The sequence below is a fragment of the Peromyscus californicus genome, unplaced genomic scaffold (assembly GCF_007827085.1).
Source record: "Peromyscus californicus insignis strain IS unplaced genomic scaffold, ASM782708v3 Scaffold_5__1_contigs__length_169319896, whole genome shotgun sequence".
Lineage (NCBI taxonomy): Eukaryota > Metazoa > Chordata > Mammalia > Rodentia > Cricetidae > Peromyscus > Peromyscus californicus.
Genome location: NW_026294573.1, coordinates 68,091,559 through 68,109,688, shown reverse-complemented (window position 1 = coordinate 68,109,688; position 18,130 = coordinate 68,091,559). Strand labels below are relative to the sequence as shown.

Genomic DNA, 18,130 nt, shown 5'->3' with positions numbered 1-18,130 from the left:
TTACAAAAATGCTAACTGATCCATCTTTAAACTGGCCCACAATGGCTGTGCCATAACAGTGGAACCACATTCTATATGGTCTTCTGTGGCAGGCATCCACAAAAAGTGCCATCCTCCCTTTATCTTGAAGACAACCACCCAGACACCAGAAGCTCAAGTCCTGCTCTTGAGATGCACAGATCCACATGGGCAGATGTGCACCAGGGAGAGACCAGAGAGGAAACAGAGCCGAGACAAAGACTCTACACTTACTCTGATTTTGTAAAGCTGCCTCAGCCTTCTCCACAGTCACCAAGAGGTTTTCAGAAAGGTCCTTTCTCTTGCCCACTATTGAAAAGCCATTCCAGACGTACATCATCTCCTAAGGAGGAAGGATAGAAGAGCATATGTGAGGTTGTCTGCTAAGGACTTCAACATGACAGTCAGGATCTTGTTCTTACCTTTCTTCATTTATAATTTAGTGACATAATTTCCCCTGGGTTTACTATATGCCTTTTGTCTGTCAGGCTCTGAGTTAAGTGAGCATATATCTTATACTCTTAGTAAAAATTCATCAATTCATTCAACACACACACACTAATTATCTACTAGCATACAATTCTTTGGATAGAATATAGATACAGAAGTAAAATAGTATTTTAAACTGACACTAAGAACAATTTTGTTTAATGTAAATTTTTGTTGTTGCTTTTAAGTAAAGGGAAATATTTTAAAATGTCTGCTAGTTGTTTACATAAAGTGTTTCCAAGCATATCACTAGAAATGATCATTGGAATATTTATTTTACTGGGCTCAGGTTCTTTTATATCATTAAAAACATGTGTCGGCCCAGTAATGTGATCCAATATGCAGAAAACACGTTTGTTTAAAGGCCATATGGCTGAATGACAGCTCCTGAAATGTAAACTAATGGCTTCTCCTTGCAGATTATATTTAATGGGCTAACAGATGAGAATTTTTTTTGGATCAAAAGCAAATGTGTTTTTGCTTGAAAATATTTTTCTAATGTCCAGATAGTGCAGTTCATATTTTGAAGGGTATACGATGAGCATGAATTTTAAAATACGGCAGATATTGTTTGAGAATCCTCTTAGCCAGAGCAGCCATGGAAACGCAGTAGCAAATGATGGCGTCAGGTTTGCTTTATGGCAGTGGAAACCAAGAACACAATTCAGTGATGACATTTTTAAAGCGAAGATATAAATTTTTTTATGGATATAGTATTTATCAAAGGAAGAAGCAAGTTTGGTTTAAATTTTTTATGAAAAACAGGCTGTGGCAACATCCCTAGGTATAACCAATTCTAGTCAATTCTTCGTCACTGTGTACCCACCAACCTTCAGTGACTCAAACCGTGATAGAGTCCTAGATATTCCAGTGTCTAAGTATTAATGTAGACAAAGAAATATAATGGGCCAGTAAAGTTCCTGGCCAGTTCTCTGACATAGAAAGTTCTTTGACAACGCAAACCACCTGATATCAATGGATGTGGAGCAGGGCTAAAGCCGCTGAGGGCAACAGCAGGTATCAACTGGGAGGGGGTTTGCAGTCTGTGTTTAGCACAATCGTCTTGTCATTGTCTGTGCTCAGGACACAAGTACAGGTCCATCACACTTCCATCCCACCCCGTCACTCTAATCTTCGGGTTCTGTGGGAAACACAGAACTGTAGGCTAGCTCCTGTCTGAACCGTCAGGGGCTATATTCTTATTCCTCTTAAAACACACGAAGGACTTCTGAGAGTCAGCAACAAAACAAAAATCACCCAATGAAACTAAAGAAGGATATAAACAACAATGCAGAAAGAAACTAAAATGATGAGCCCACGAAGACACCTAGAAGTGTTAGCACAGAAATGCAAATTAAAAGAAGGATGTATTATCAGTCATTTGAACTGATACAGTATTGGGGGGGGTTAAGAAATTTAACATTATCTATCCAAACATTAACACATAGCCTTCAACTAAGAAATCCATTTCTTTGAAAACATTCCCAGAGAATTACATGTACATGTAAATGACATTCATTGTAACATGTCTATGACAATAAAAAAAACTGGAGAATGCTACATAACTTTCAAAGGAGAATGATTAAAAAATCCCCCAAGTTACAAAAGTCTCACAGAACCAACCAAGAGGAGGACTGCGACACCAGGAACACTTTCCTGTGCCAAGGCTGGAGAGTCATAGCGGTGTGGCATATCCAACACTCTTAAAACAAGGCTTTGTTTTAAAAATCTGTCAAACTGTGTTTTCAAAGAGGCTTTGCCAAAACTGAGGTGATTGGGAGGGTTAGTTCAATCAGGACTGGAGCAGCCAGCAGCCCAGGGCCCCTCCGCCATGGAACCCGCTAGTCGAAAGGGAAGTTCCTCTCTGGTGGGAAAGCCATATCTACGAAAGGCTGTGATATAAAAGGACGTGGCACAGCTCAGGGATGACGTTCTCTCGTTTACAATTCCACATCAATATGGCGAAGTTTTGATACATGGGTTAGACATATTTCAGGGGTGGGGAAGGCAGCTGGTTTGTGAAGGTCTCTTTTTGTAGCCTAGGCTGGTCTGGAATTCACTATGCAGCCCAAGCTGGCCTCAAATTTCAGCAATTCTCTGGCCCTGGCAGCCCAGGTGCTAGGATTACAGGTATGAGCTGCCATGCCTAGATTAAACAAACTATATTCATGAAAAACTATTCTTTAAAGGTTTCCTTTGACTTTTTTGCACACAGCTATTAGAAAATGTCAAGTTGAATTTGTGGTTTGTTTTGTAATTCAATTCCACTTTAGTGAAGCCATCTTTTTCTCCCTTAGGTTCCAACTTCCTCATCTGAAACATGGAGCTGAGACTGCAATTTCCTTTCCGATGAAAATCACATGACAGGATTTCTCACAATGTCTAGAACATACTGGCCAATCAAAAAGCCTCAGGTAAAATTTCAATTTTTAAAAATTAATTTATGTAAAAAAATTAATTTATGTATAAATATACACTAGTTCTTCACTGAGCTATAAGCTTCACAACCAAAGGTAAATATATTCCTTGATGCTCTCAATAGTGAATTCATCTCTAGTATGTAAACAGTGAATAAAAGCAGGTACCAGGGCAGGCAGGACGAGCTTTCCTGGGGCGCCTGAGGAGGGTGAGTACCGACGAGCCTTCCTCACAGCGAACTTCTCAGTTGGAAGAGATTTCCCCGCGATCCTCTGCTTCAAGCCATCTACCTGTCTGTGAAGATCCCCAGGGAAAAGCCAGTGAGCACACATATTATTCCCAACTGAGGTTTTCATCCTACATCATAGGCCAGTAGCAGCTGGGAACCTGTTCCAAATGCGCCATTACTGCGCTGGGAACCTGTTCCAAATGCGCCATTACTGCGCTGGGAACCTGTTCCAAATGCGCCATTACTGCGCTGGGAACCTGTTCCAAATGCACCATTACTGCGCGTTACCCCAAACCTGAATCAGCAGTCCTAGGGTTGGGACCAGAATCTCAATTAGGTCGCACATTCAGGTAATATGAACGCACAATTCCAGGAGAGCCACTAATTCACATATTTCCTGTTAGTCAGCTTAGCTAGTATCTCACAGTTGTCAAACACAGTCCAGGCTAATCCAGGTATAAAACTGTCAATTTCCATAAGTACGCAGAAAAGAAAAGAGTGTACATGAGTGTATTTCCTGTTCTTCTTTACAGATACTGCACAGATCTATAACATAATGTGTCTCAGAAGAGAGCCATCCATTTATGCAAATTTGCGATAGCGAACCAAGCATAGGTAATTTTGTAAATAATCATCTCAGGATTTAGTGTTTTCAAAATTCTAGGGAACTTGAACTGGGAGATGTCTCAGTAAGAGTGCCGGCTGTGTAAGCGTGAAAAACTGAGCTCAAATCCTCAGAACCCAGGTTGGTTCACGCATGTGCCTATGACCCAGTCAAATAGGAAGGTAACATGAGGGGCACCAGGATTTGCTGGCCAACAGCCTGGCTCCAGATTCAGCGAGACTCTGTCTAGAGGGAATAAGGCAGGAAGTAGTAGAGTGGAATTCCTAATGTCATCCTCTGTCCTCTGCACATGCCTGGGTATGCATACAAACTCCTACACATAATGATACACACACACACACACACACACACACACATACACACACACACACACACACCTTGGTGTGCATACACACTCCTACACATAATACACACACACACACACACACACAATCTAAGCACATGAAAATGAAACTAAGATGGAGAGAGACTGTATGTTCATGGGGAAAGACTATATGTTTGGGGGGTCTCTTTCTTATGCATAATTTTATTAATGCATAAACAAGGGAAAGGATTAAAAAATATATCCAATTATATCACTGAAAGACTCAAATGAGGAAGAAAATAACCCCAGTGTGAAAGAGCAGGTGCAAAGCTCTGGTAATTAAACCCTAATTCTAGAAAACAAGTACAACAGTATGTGTCCATGATTCCCAGACATGCAAACAAATCTGAAAGTCATGCTGAAGAATGACATGCTGGCTCTCAGCTAAATTGTTACTCTAAGTGTGTCCATGTTAGTGAGTAGAGAAATTAAAAACTATGGAAGTAGAGTGTGAAGGGAGAGAGTCAGATGTGTCTAACATCCCCAGGGTCCCTGTGACAGAAACAGTGTTGTGCTCACCTGAACAGAGCCACCACATTCTCATTAGTCGTCGCCACATCCTCCTCTGGAAGCATGCTCAAAATGGCAGCTTTCAAGAACACATATGTTGCCTTGAGGAAACACAGACAAGGGGCTCACTAGAAAGCATGACATTTTAACCTTGCAAACGGAAGTGACCTAGAAACCTTCTAGACCTCACGTTAAAAGGTATCAAGGTTAACAGTCTTTCTCAATGGGGTCCCAGCACTAAGAAGGGTAAGTGGATATGGGGCCCCACCCCTAACCAAGAAGCTATTTGCAATTGACACCTGCTGGGAAAGGGCAAATCAGTTTTCTACAAGAGTATCACTGGGTATACTGATCACACTCCAGGGCAGGATGTAGCCCCATGCCTAGGAGTAACTGGCAAACGTAAAACGAACTCCATGTTTTTGGTTTTTGTTTGGTTGGTTGGTTTTTGTTTTGGTTTGGTTTGTTTTGGTTTGGTTGAATTTTTATTTTGTTCTGAGATTTTTGTTTTATTGATCCTTTCTGTGTTTTGATTTTCATTTTTATGATTATGGGTTTGTTTTTTTAAAGAAAGGGGGAGAGCATAAAGTAGGGTGGGCAGGGGGGAATCTGGGAGGAGCTGAGGGAAGGGAAACATGATAAATATACATTGTATAAATGGAATTTTTAAATTAAAAAAATGAAACAAACACAGGTTTTAGCTCTCTGCTCTAATGAAGTGCTGAAATGCTCTGATGGAGCTAATGGCATGTCTATAATCCCAGCACATGGGAAACTTAGGCAGGAGGGTCACCACAAATTCAAGGTCAACCCAGGATTCATAGTGAGTTCCAAGCTAGCCTTGACTACAAAGTAAAGTTCTGTCTCAAAAGACCAAAAACAAAAACAAAAGGAAAAACAGGTGCTCTAACACATGTGCACAATTGTCAAAACTGATTAAAAATGTCAGAAACTATTAAAAAAGTTTGTTTCAGATGACAGCAACACGTTTCAGCTTCATTCCGCTACGACAGGACTGTGCCATCGAAGGTGGGGAGTGGCCGGAACAGACAAAAGATGAGCTCTTCCTCCCAATGTCTCAAAAGGGGCTCAGAATTAACTTTAATTATCACCAAATTTGGTCACAGGGTACTAAAAGTCTACAAAAATCATTGATATGAAAGACTGTAAACCTACATGCAGTTTATCCTGGCAGTAAAATGCCTTTGTTGGAGAGCACTTTGGGGGGATTTCTAAGCCTGGAATGCTGAGGACAGACCTGTGATTTGTACCAGCTATTCACTGCCCACTCCCTCCTCCTCTGGTCTCTAAATTGAGAACATTGTCCATGCACATTCTTGAAAAATCAATCTTCAATGACAACCCACCGTGGCCATGTAGCAAACAGAAGACACTGAGTAAAGTAGGGCACTTTACCTTGGACCATTTACTCTCTTTGCAAAGGAGGTCTGAATAATAATACGCCTGCATCCAATTTTGTTGGTATATATAAATCCACATTAACTCCCAGTAACAGAGATGGTGAAACTGTTTCCACTCTTCTTGAACTGAAATGCATTTTCGAAACGTTTCTTGAGCCTATAAGTCAATTGCATAAAGCTCATCATCCAGACATTAGACAAGGATAATAACCTAATGGGAGAATACACAAAACACTTTGTACAGAAAGAACAGAATTAACACTCACTAAGCCACTCACTATGACACTATGTTCTCTTCCTCACGTGTGATGGTACAGTTAGACTCTGCCATGTTACTTCAGTTTGTGAGGGAACCTTGTACTTTGTATCACAGGAATAGAAAAGCCCCTTTCCAAGTGAGAGAGAAATGCCAATTCTTTCATAAAACACACACTATAATAGCATAAGAACCTCACTGGACAAAACATGCTTTAAATAAAATTCCAGGCCCTGGGAAGGCAAAGAGAAGGCATTGCTGCCCACAAATCAGCAAAAGGTTTAATGAGCCCTTATCAGAAAAACTGATAAAGATGTAACCAGGCAAATCAGAGAAAAGAATAAATAATCACTAAACATGTAACAAATTCACAAACTGGTTAACTAAATTTGAAGCTTGGGCTAGGAATGTAGCTGTGGCAAAGCACTTGCCCAGAATACACAAGACCCTAGATTTGACACGCACAACAAATAATAAGAGTAATAATAAAATTAAGTCAAAAATTCTTTTTTTTACATTCATCACATGGGCAAAAAAATGATAGAACAGAGACTTCCAGATCTGAAAAAGAGCACTAGAAATACAGATTCTCATGTTTAAAGAGTTATTAATTTTTATGTGTATTTGTGAGTGCCTGCACCACACATGTATGTGCACCACATGCATGCTTGGTGTCTACAGAGACCGAAAGGGGCGTCAGATCCCTTGGACCTAGAGTTATAGGCAGATGTGAGCCACCGGATGTGGGTGCTGGGAACTGAACCTGCAAGAGCAGCAGGTGTTCTTAACCACAGAGGCATCTCTCCAGTCTGTTTCTCATTTCTTTACAGAAGTTTATGTTGAAAGACTCTTAAGTATGAAAGGCAATCTGCCTGGACGACAAAGATGCAGGTGCCATCTGACCCAGAATTCTGTAGGGATGTATCTGCACAGAATGTACATGTGATGGTGGGCAGTGGCCAATCACTAGTAGCCACTTTAGTAAGTATAAATACCCATCAAAATGAACAGAGAGACTTAAATATACTGACCTGGAGGAAGAGCTAGGTTTAATATAAATAGAAATAAACACTTGCTCTCATTTGTGTGGAAGGACATCACACACACACACACACACACACACACACTTCTCTTCTGCTTCAAGGGAATTAATCAACTAGTTCCTTTGACAAGGAACCAGAGCAGTTACATCATAGGTAAAAGAGGTTCCCACATCAACGCAGAAATAGGTAATAGTTAAAGTTTTCTGAAACCCCTTAGATTGCCCATGTGCTATTTTACACATTCTTTTTAAAACTATGTTATATATTCTACCATGAACTATTTCACGTACTTTATGTATAAACATGAATTGAGGAAAGTTACTAAATATGACAACATACATGTAGAAGGTAAAAGCTTAGTTTTTCAGAATTGCATGATCTATTTATTTTTCTAGTCCACACAGACAAACTGACTTAGGTTGAATGACTGTGTGATGCCATCTACCACACAGACACTGCCCCCAGATAATCCTTGCTATAATAACTACCTTCTCAGCATTGCCCTTCAGCAGCTCGATTCGGGCATGATAGAACAGTATGAGCGAGCCCTGTGGAGAAAGGAAAGAGGATACTTCAACAGACAATGGTGGCTGACGAATCCTGGCCGAGACAGACACTGGACAGTGAGCATACATTTGGGAACTGCTGAAGGAAGGGTGCGAGGAGACTCTCTGCTTCCACCACGTTCACTTCTCCTGTACCTAGAAAGTGAACAGCCACGGCTTAGTGCTCACGAACCTTGGTACATACTTACAACCAACTCCCCAGTGTCACTAACATGCAACCAACACTCACAGACAAGATGAAAGTGATTATTCTGTCTTTGTTTTCATTTGAGAGGTACATGACTTAAAGAGCTCCAGGGAAGATAAATTCTTAAGAATGGAAGTGGCTATTTCAGATTCCCAGTGACTTTTCTACTTTTCAAGGCAATATTAACTTACTTTACTTCCAAATTTAATTTTATAAAAAAAATTGCAAATCTAACATGAATGTGGTACAATTCAGCAGCCCAATACATAAATCTTAACTGAGAATAGACTGTAACTCCAGGACCAGGAGATCCAATGCCCTCTTCTGGCCTCTGTGAGCTCCAGGCATGCACATGGTGCACAGACATACATGCAGACAAAACACTCATACACATAAAATAAATACATACATAAATACAACAAGTAACTTTTAAAAATGTTCAGTGAAAACAACCAGTCAAGTGTCTCGGCCAAAGATCACTATGACAAATCTCACTATCTTACAACTCAATCAATCAAAAGCACACAGAGCTCCTAGCTCTCACCGAGAATAAGGGAGATGTAGGTATGAAAGGCCAGGATGGTAAGGCAACAGAGCGGGGACCGCATGCTAGTTCCTGACGCGCCTTCCCGTAGCTGCAGGAGGCCTAGGTCCTGTGGAGAAAAATTGCATCACAGAAAGAGAAAAATCTGACTGAAAAGAGTACATTTAGAAAATTTCACATGTCATTCCTATGTCCTGCCCTCCGTGTACTTTAGGGTTTTGGAATAATGGTACTACTTAAACAGAAACAAACTTCACATTTTAAACTGGCAGAAGACAATCTGATGAATCCTTTTATAACTTTAGTTGTCCACATAACCTAGCCTGGAGTCACCTGAGAGGAAAGCTTACATTGAAGAACTGCCTAGTTCAGACTGGTCTGCTGGGGATCGTGCTGGATACAAGAAGACAGCCCACTGTGGGCAGCACCAATCCCTAGGCAGGTGGTATGGGGCTGTGTGAGAAAGCTAACTGAGCATGAGCCTATGAGCAAGCAATACAGCACACCAGCAAACAGACTTCCCCACACTTCCTCCCTCCAGGTTTCTGCCTTCCTTCCACAATGGACTGCAGCCTGGAAGTGTAAGGTGAAATGGACCTTTCCCTCTGCTACACTGTATTTGGTCAGAGCAGGAGAGATCAAACTAATCTGTATCCATTAGTGATTATAGAGAGAGGAATAAACTGCTCATTTCCAAGAAATACTGTATTTCTTTGATAAAATTAGGGATTCTGAGTTGGTGACATTCTTGTTTCAATGATAGAGCACATACCCAACCATGTGCAAAGCCGGCCTGGGTTTCATCCCCAGCACCACAGAAAGCCACACTGAGGTCCAAGCTTAGGCACTATGATGGGCAAGAACAAAGGATTCTATGCCTGTAGAGACCTGCCACCCAGTGGGGAGGGTGAGACAGGAACTCACTATCTACGGGACAGAGGAGCATCATCAGAAAGATGAACAGATGATTCTGGAAGTCAGAAACACTTGAACCTCACTGGAAAGTCTGAGGGAGCACTCTGTGGAAGAGATGGCATTTATCTCAATCCTAAAACACCAGGCACTCTTGAGAGAACATCATTTCCAAAGCTGTTGGGGAAGAATTCTACAACAGAGAAAAGCAGGAATTTCTGTCAAAAATAAGACAAAATGCCGTTTGTACCCTGTTTCCAGAAAATCCAATAAATTCTAGCAATCTGATAATTCTTGCTGGTAAAAGAGACAGCATCTGTAAGAAAAAATAGAAACTCAAGTGTACTTAGCTGTTAAAAACTTTAATTATAGATAACCCAATGGTTAATCCTAAACTGGTTACAAGTTCAAAAGCTCCCATAAACCAAACCAAGTTTAAACTGACTGTAACTCAGCGAGGAGACAAGGCCTGGCTTTCCATGGTCCCTAACCACCGGCTTGGCTCTTCTTGTGTGAAATGAAGTGACATAAAAGGAATTGTGGGCGAGGCTGCTTTTTGTGTTTTGTTTTGTTGACATAGGGAATCGTGTGTAGCTTAAGCTGGACTTGAACTTGCAGTGACCTCCTGCCTCCCAAGTGCTGGATTACAGGCATGAGTCACCACCATTCCTGGTTTAGGCAAGGTTTCCTTCAGCTTCTTTCTGGAAAGGACAAACTTAAGGTAATGTGGGTGATGTTCCAGCACTAATAGAAGTAGGCAGCCACAACAGCTCAGCTCCTTCCTGGGACATCTCTGAAGGACAGTGGGGAAGGGAAGTCTCCCAGAAATGGTCATATGTGTAGTGACAGACCAATTCACAGCTGTAGCCAGTGGGTTGGGGCTAGATGGCCAGGGGCTTAGGAGGAAGGAAGAGGTTTTGGATACATCTCTCTGAATGGGAGACACTGTGTCCCAGGGGCTTAGGAGGAAGGAAAAGGTTTTGGATATATCTCTCTGAATGGAGACACTGTGTCCCAGGTGAATCATGAGGGCTTTAACAGCCAAGCCAACAGAAGGGCAGTCTATGAGACAAGTCAGCCCGCTCTAACACTGATCAATGCACATGGGCTCATGAACATAGCCCTGGGGTCTATATGCTCCTAAACGTTATTCTTTTCACTACTCCATTTTCTAACCTGTTAAATCTTCTAAGATTTCCAAATCTCTAAATAACACATTGTATTCTGACAGTCTTACACAGACTCTGCATCTCCCCAGAGATCATAAACAATTGTTCCTCAAGTTATATCACTCCCCGTTTTCAACTCCAGAGCCACTGTTATCAGGACAACAATGTAGAACAGAACTAGACTCTAGGCTCCTCGTTACTAAAAAGCCTTCCTTATCAGTTCAATCAGGGTGCTACACGCTTCCCCTGCCCTGTGCAATCTAAAGCTACTCTGAGCATGTGCAGAACTTTGTAGCAGTCACAGCACAGGAAGACTGGTCTACTCCAGTGGCTCACAACCAAACACAGGTAGAGGTTTGGGATGACGTTCAAATACAGAAGAGAGATGCTGGACACTTAGTTTCGTCTACCAGAGGCTCTGGTTTCTATACAAATGTCACCTTACCAAGTTAAAGGCCCCTGTTCCGAGCTTGACACCTCCTTCAAACTCATAGAAGAAGTGCTGTTCTTGTTTGTTCTTTTGAATCACGTGCAGGATGGAAAGGCACTCTCTGGGTTGAGGAAAAAGATGGAGCATCAGCTTCCTGTGACTCTGACAAATACATGTTAAATCCAGTTTTCTACTTGTATTGTTTACTATAAATATACAAATTGTATACTATAAATGTCATTACCTAAAATATTACAAAAATGCAAAATATGATTTTAAGCCCATCTGCTCCTAAAGCTACTGGGTAATTCTCACTAAGGAGGAAGGGAACACCCATTTTTACAATGTTTAAGAGGATAGTGTTTGTAAACATAAAGAAAAAGAGAGATCAAGCATCAGCAAGCTCAACTTAGGAGCCACAGAATCTCAGGGCTTCAACCTCACCGTTTCCCTGGAGAGTTTTCCTGGAAGACTCCGGGAGTGTTTAGGTGGTGATGGTGGTGGCGGTGGTGGTACTGGTGCTGGTGGTGACTGAACCCAAGGCTCTCACACGTTAGGAAAGTGCTACTAGCTACCTCCCCAGACCTCAGATCATCTTCAAAAGACAATCAAAGGCATGCAAATTGGCAGTAAGTGGTAACTGCTAACTGAACTGGGAAACAGCCTTTTGAGAAGGTGATGCAGAGGATGTGTCTCAGTGACAGGGCACCTGTATATCATCCCGAGGCCATCCCCATGCCACAAAGAGCAACACAACACAACAGTAAGGCATAACCAGTGTGTCCTATCACCAATGTAATGCAACGTGTGAAGCACACAGCTTCCCTTATGATGCATGCTAGCCAATTCTAGGAAGCTCAGAGCTAACCTGGTTTTCAGCAGTTTTAACTGACCAGAGAAACCAATTTGATTCAGACTCCTCCCAACTTATGACCATCCCATGCTGTCGTCTGCCCCAAGCCACATTCATTTTCTTTAAACAAACAAACAAACAAAAACACCAGATAGACGTGGTGGCACATGCTTGTAATTTTAGCACTCAGGAGGCTGAAACAGGAGGATTTCCAGGAGTTCAAAATCAGCCTGGGCTACAGTCTGAGTTCAAGGCCAGTATGGGCTACAGAGTGAGAGCCTGTCTCAAAACAGACAGAGGTTAAGGGGATATGACAAGTAAATGTGGATCCCAGGGTATACCCTAGAATAAGAGGCACATTGATGACACAGTTGGACACTGGAAAAGCAGCGGATGTCAGTTTAATAACTGAGCTGTGATTATGTACTGTGTATTTGTGAACCTAAGTGAAAGATCTATGAAAACCCTTTATAATGACAAACCTCTCAAAGAAGTAACTTTTAAATAATTATATGTGTGTGTTTGTGTCTGCAGGTAGGTGTGTTGCTATGTGTATGTGTACCCAAGAAGACCAGAGGCATCGAACCCTTGGGTCTGGAGTTACAGGCAACTGTGAACCGCCTGATGTGGGTGCTGGGAACTGAACTTGGGTCCTCTGCATGAGTAGTATGAACTCCTAACAACTGAGTCATCCCAGCTCTAACGGTGGAACATTTTAATGAAAGTTTAAAAGCTGATTTCAAACTATAATTGAGCTTTTTATTTATTTTTTTTTTTGTTTTTTTTTTTTGGTTTTTCGAGACAGGGTTTCTCTGTGTAGCTTTGCGCCTTTTCTGGAACTCACTTGGTAGTCCAGGCTGGCCTCGAACTCACAGAGATCCGCCTGGCTCTGCCTCCCGAGTGCTGGGATTAAAGGCGTGCGCCACCACCGCCCGGCGAGCTTTTTATTTTATAAGATAATTATATCTAAATCTGAATAGATATGAAAATTATAAATTATTTCAAACTAGAAAATTTTCATGAAAATTTAAAAGCTTCTTAATTTTTAAAATTTTTAGTGTGTGTGCACACGCACATTTGTGCACACAACTGGCCTCTGATTGACTGGAACTAGATTCACAGGGATTTGCAAACCACCCAATGTGGGTACTGAGATCCAAACTTTGGTCCTGCGACAAATCAGTAAGTGCTCTTAACCTCTGAGGCATGTCTCAAGCCACAAGCTTTTAATTTTAAGATAAAATATTTCCCTACGTTCTTTCCTAATAACTTAAAAAAAATTAAATACTAAATCGTGTTGGAATTTATTTTTGTATTAATGGTGGTTTTTTTTCCTTAAACAGTTTTCCAAAAAATATTTATTTAAAATATTTCTCTTTCTCCATTATTTTGAAAGGATTCATGTTCAATCAGGAATTTAGTATAGTGTGACCTTCTAGCTAAACATCTGTGTCTACAAGTACATGCGCGCGCACACACACACAAGCCCTGTTTCCAAGCCCTGTCACTGCACTGGTATAGGTGTCTTTGTTACCACAGGACTACTTAAATTTGTTTTTAAAGTTTTGATGACTGGAAAAGCAATCAACTCTTTAATCTTCTAAAAAATACTTGGAAAGGAAATCTAAAAACATGATGCCAAGTTTCCCAAATCTGCTCCCTCTTGCATGATTTTTTTTTTTTTTTTTGATGGATTCCAGGTTTATATAATGACTACTGGTAAAAGCGCCTCCTGAAATACTGATTCGGGTTCTGCTTCTGGTAACGGGATTTGTTCCCAGTAATGGCAGGAAGCGTATGTGAGATTTGCTTTCCCACACATAACAATTATAAACTCTGAAAAATACACAAAAAAAGATATTTAAAATATTTTTGCAGGCTTGGAAACTGAAGGTGGAGTAGGCAGAAGCTGGAGAAGAGTTCAATTGAAAGCAGGAAATGGCTCATGAATCAACTTTAAATCTGTGTCGATGTGCCTGAAAGCATGCCCCCTCTTTACAGGGTGCACAGAACACCATCAGTAAGCCACAGACTCACTGGGTTAAAGGTCAGAGGCAGAGCTGGAGTCAGCGACGTGGATGTGAGGACATTTCCACAGAGGAGAACAACACCGATGGCAACACCAAAGCTACGTCCAAACAACGCTGGAAGTCTTGCTGAGCCATCAGCACGTGACTAGGGAAGGGTCCGAGAGGCAGCAGGAGGACAGAGAGATGCAGAGGCAACGTCCTACACCAGTACGAGTCCGGAGCCCGAGTCTAAGCAAATGAACAGCTTCCCAGAACAGAGCTTGGCCCACTTCAGAGAAGGATGACAGAATCCAGAGTCTCTACAGATACATCAGTATCTAGCATACAATTTAAAAATCATTACACAGGAAAACATGACATACAGTTAACAGAAAAAGCGATGAAAAGAAACTGACTCCAAGATGACCCACATGTCGGGTCTAATCTAAACAAGAAAGTGGGTGTGGGCATGTATGGAACTAGTGGACATAGGCAGGCTGACTAGTGCGCAGTTAGAGGCTCAGAGGAAATAGGTGGGAAATGTGCAGGAAAAAGCCTAGAAGAAATAATGGCCATACAAGCCTAAAACCACACTCCAACTGCTGAAATGCACAGATGCAGCACATTCTTCAGGGGACCAGGAGGAAATGACGCATTGACAGGTGGACAATCACACAGGCAGCGGAGGTCTGAACGACACAAGCACTGATGCAACAGAGCGGTGGTCTTAAGGGACTGAGAAAACAAACACCCCAACAACCCAGAATACTACAGTCAGCAAGAGCGTCCTGGAAGGAAGGACAAGTCCAAATAAGCTGATTTTCAAATATGTGAAAACAAGAAAAGTGTTGAAAGTTGACACTACGAGAAATGCTAAAGAAGTTCATCCGCGTAACAGTGAACAGAAACGATGCCAAATACAGTGGTGGGCAGAGCAGAGTAAGGCAAAGGACTTGAAAACACAAAGTTGAGGCTGAATTATGGGTTCAATAACACACATACAGAACACATTTAAGAACAGTTAAAGGCTGTCCTATAAATGGTCGACTTGATACAGCCTAGAGTCACCTGAGAAGGGACCTCAACTATCAAAATTAGACGGGCCTGCCGGCACTACTAACTGCTTTAGGAAGATGCAGCCCACAGTGGGCAGCAGCATTCCCGGGGAAGGTCCCGGGCAGTGTAAGAGAGCTGAGCAGGAGCCTATGCTCAAGCCAGCAAGCAGTGCTTCTTCATGTTACCCACTTCAAGTTCCTGCTTGACTTCCCTCAGCCATGTGTGTGTGGCCTGAGGTGTGAGCCACATTAGCCCTCTCTTCCCCTAAGTTCCTTTTGGTCTGAGTGTCTTACCACAGCAACAGAAAGGAAGCCTGGAATGAAGACCAGCTGGTGGCGAAGGACAGTTTTTACAAAGCTCACATTTTACACGTAACAGTACCTATTAACACTAAGCTAACTTTAATAAGCCAAGAAGGACAGTATAATCACTAGAGTAACCATAAAGAATAGAGACACCAAATTATAGTAGTGCTTTTTTTTTTTTAAGTTTTTATTAAAGCAAGCCAAATGTAGTGGCATGTGCTTGTAATCCCAGCACTCCAAAGTCTGAGGCAGGAGAATCACAGGTGTAAAGACAGGCTGTTCTCTATAGTGAGTCTCAAGAAAACATTACATAAATAACAAGATAAATACAAAATATACAAATAATTCTTAGGGGATATAAATAAAGGTTACCTGACCAGAAACTATGTCTGCCACTTTCTCTTCCAGTATTTGCTCTTGGAAATGTATGTAAATTTAAACCTCGCTGTCCTACAGCACCAAGTACACTCGGGCAAGAGTCAAGTGCACTGACCAGCACCAGATGAAGAAATCTAGCCATTCTGAGTTCATAAGAATTCTGAAGAACAGAACTGGACAGAACAAGAATCACTTTAAAAGCCAGTCTTAGTGGTGTGATAACACTTGACTGTAAGACCAACACTTGGAAAGCTGAGGCAGGAAAATCAAGAGTTCCAAGCTAGCCTGGGCTACAGAATGAGAGCCTGTCTTCAAAAATATTTAATTTAATTTCAGCTTAAGTCACAGTTTACTTTGTAACTTACTTATATATTTGGTAACTTGTTCTAATTTTGAGTCCACCTTTGATGAAGTTGATCATATTTTCATCCTGAAAATAACACAATTAAATAATTAGAGCACTTAGGGGGAAAGTCAAACAGTATGTATTTGCATAATGAGAAAAAAGTGTGTGTGTGTGTGTGTGTGTGTGAGTGTGTGTGTGTGTGTGTGTGTGTGTGTGTGTGTGTGTGTGTGTTGCTGGGAATGGAACCGAGAGCATGCTGGGTAAACAACATCCTACCATAAGCAGCATCCGTAGTCCCAAATGTATGATGAGTTCATAATTTTGAAATCGACACGTGATTCTTGCTTTACATTTGAAATGTGTCGTTTTGTAATTTTCTTAACCAGTTTGAAGGTAGTGAAAATACATTTTCAAAAAGCTTATATTACCTTGTATTTCTAAGGCAGTAATCCTCACAAATTTGGGGGCAAATGTAGTTCAAAGCTTGCTGTGGGATGGTCTGTATGTCAAATGTGTTGCTGATTGGTCAATGAATAAATCACTGATTGGCAGTGGCCAGGCAGGAAGTATAGGCGGGACTAACAGAGAGGAAAAGTGAGAGAACAGGAAGCTGGGAGGAGAGACACTGCCAGCCGCCATGATGACAAGCCGCATGTGAAGTACCGGTAAGCCACAAGCCACATGGCAAGGTATAGATTAATAGAAATGGATTAATTTAAGCTGTAAGAACAGTTAGCAAGAAGCCTGCCACGGCCATACAGTTTGAAACCAATATAAGTCTCTGTGTTTACTTGATCGGGTTTGAGCAGCTTGGGACTGGCGGGTGAGAGAGATTTGTCCTGACTGTGGGCCAGGCAGGAAAACTTTAGCTACAAAAGCTACTTCAATAAACATCAGCATCTACTGAGAAACACTTTTCCAGGGCCAGTGGTACCCAGAACACTTGGCTACACAAATCTGCTTAAAGACCAAACTTCCCCATCCACCATACGCAGTAAATGGGATAATGGTTCTTTCAGCAATCCTTGGACAAGCAGTCTACTTAACATTGTAAATTTTATTCCTGTAAATTTGCAGACCAAAAACCACTGATCTAAATTCTGAAGTGGTTGTCACTGATATGCAATTTGGGGGTAGGGGACCGTTTTACTTCTCTTTGCCTGAGGGTTATCAATCATGAAATTGAGGCAGTTGGCCTAGATGAATGGCACTTTCAGGACCAGCATTCTGAAAGAGTCTCCTAATAAATTATACCAAATAACCCAGTGAAGGAGTATGCTAATGGTGCTGACAGAGACAAGCCTACGCTCCACATTTCTAAGGAGAATTGCTAGTCTACAGATCTCAGAAAGGTGGCACTTGAGATACTTCTAAAGTGAAAGAGAAACTGGTTTTGGTTTACTATTCTCATTAGCTATTCAAATGTTTAACATTCCTATTATTATACAAATCAGTAAATACAAAATTCACTATGCAACTTAAATGTTTATATTCTTATTTTAAGAACTCTTTATTTACACAAGTTCAAATAAAAGACAGAAACAAATTTCCTGGGTTAAATCAAAGTCTGATTCAAATAAAGGTATTGCACTCCATGATTCAGCAAACACGAAACAATGTTTATTTTGTGCTGGGCACCTACATGCAAAGGCAACATGATGTGCTAAGTGAGTAGGCATGCAGTGATGGAGACAAGCACAGATGTCAGGAGAACATAAAGTGGGGCATGATGTCAGCCAGCAAACCCTCCTGGAAGCCGCTGGTGCTTTTAGCACCAGGAAAGGACAAGGGAAGACCAGGTGAAGGAAGGAAAAGCAGTCCTAGTTTGCATGCAAAGGACACCTCACTAGACACGTCAGGAAGCAGTCAAGACCACACTAGCATCTGCATGTACGGAGATAAGAGCTAACACGCTGGCATCTGAGTGTACGGAGATGAGAGCTAACATGTAGCCATCTGCATGTATGGAGATGACAGCTAACACACTGGCATCTGCATGTAT

General features: G+C 41.5%; 1 protein-coding gene across 3 annotated transcripts in view; it reads right to left on the bottom strand.

Moving 5' to 3' along the window:
• The window catches only part of Ttc39b (tetratricopeptide repeat domain 39B), a 112,102-nt gene that overhangs the window by 18,654 nt on the left and 75,318 nt on the right, over positions 1–18,130 (bottom strand). For all 3 annotated transcript variants that reach the window (XM_052715114.1, XM_052715116.1, XM_052715115.1), the window contains 10 exons: positions 16,148–16,212; positions 11,197–11,302; positions 9,833–9,898; positions 8,671–8,779; positions 8,007–8,074; positions 7,862–7,921; positions 6,070–6,231; positions 4,663–4,754; positions 3,093–3,219; positions 253–361 (listed from right to left, as the gene is read on the bottom strand). In XM_052715114.1, the coding sequence (XP_052571074.1) occupies positions 253–361; positions 3,093–3,219; positions 4,663–4,754; positions 6,070–6,231; positions 7,862–7,921; positions 8,007–8,074; positions 8,671–8,779; positions 9,833–9,898; positions 11,197–11,302; positions 16,148–16,212 (964 nt within the window). The remainder of the gene's footprint in view (positions 1–252; positions 362–3,092; positions 3,220–4,662; positions 4,755–6,069; positions 6,232–7,861; positions 7,922–8,006; positions 8,075–8,670; positions 8,780–9,832; positions 9,899–11,196; positions 11,303–16,147; positions 16,213–18,130) is intronic.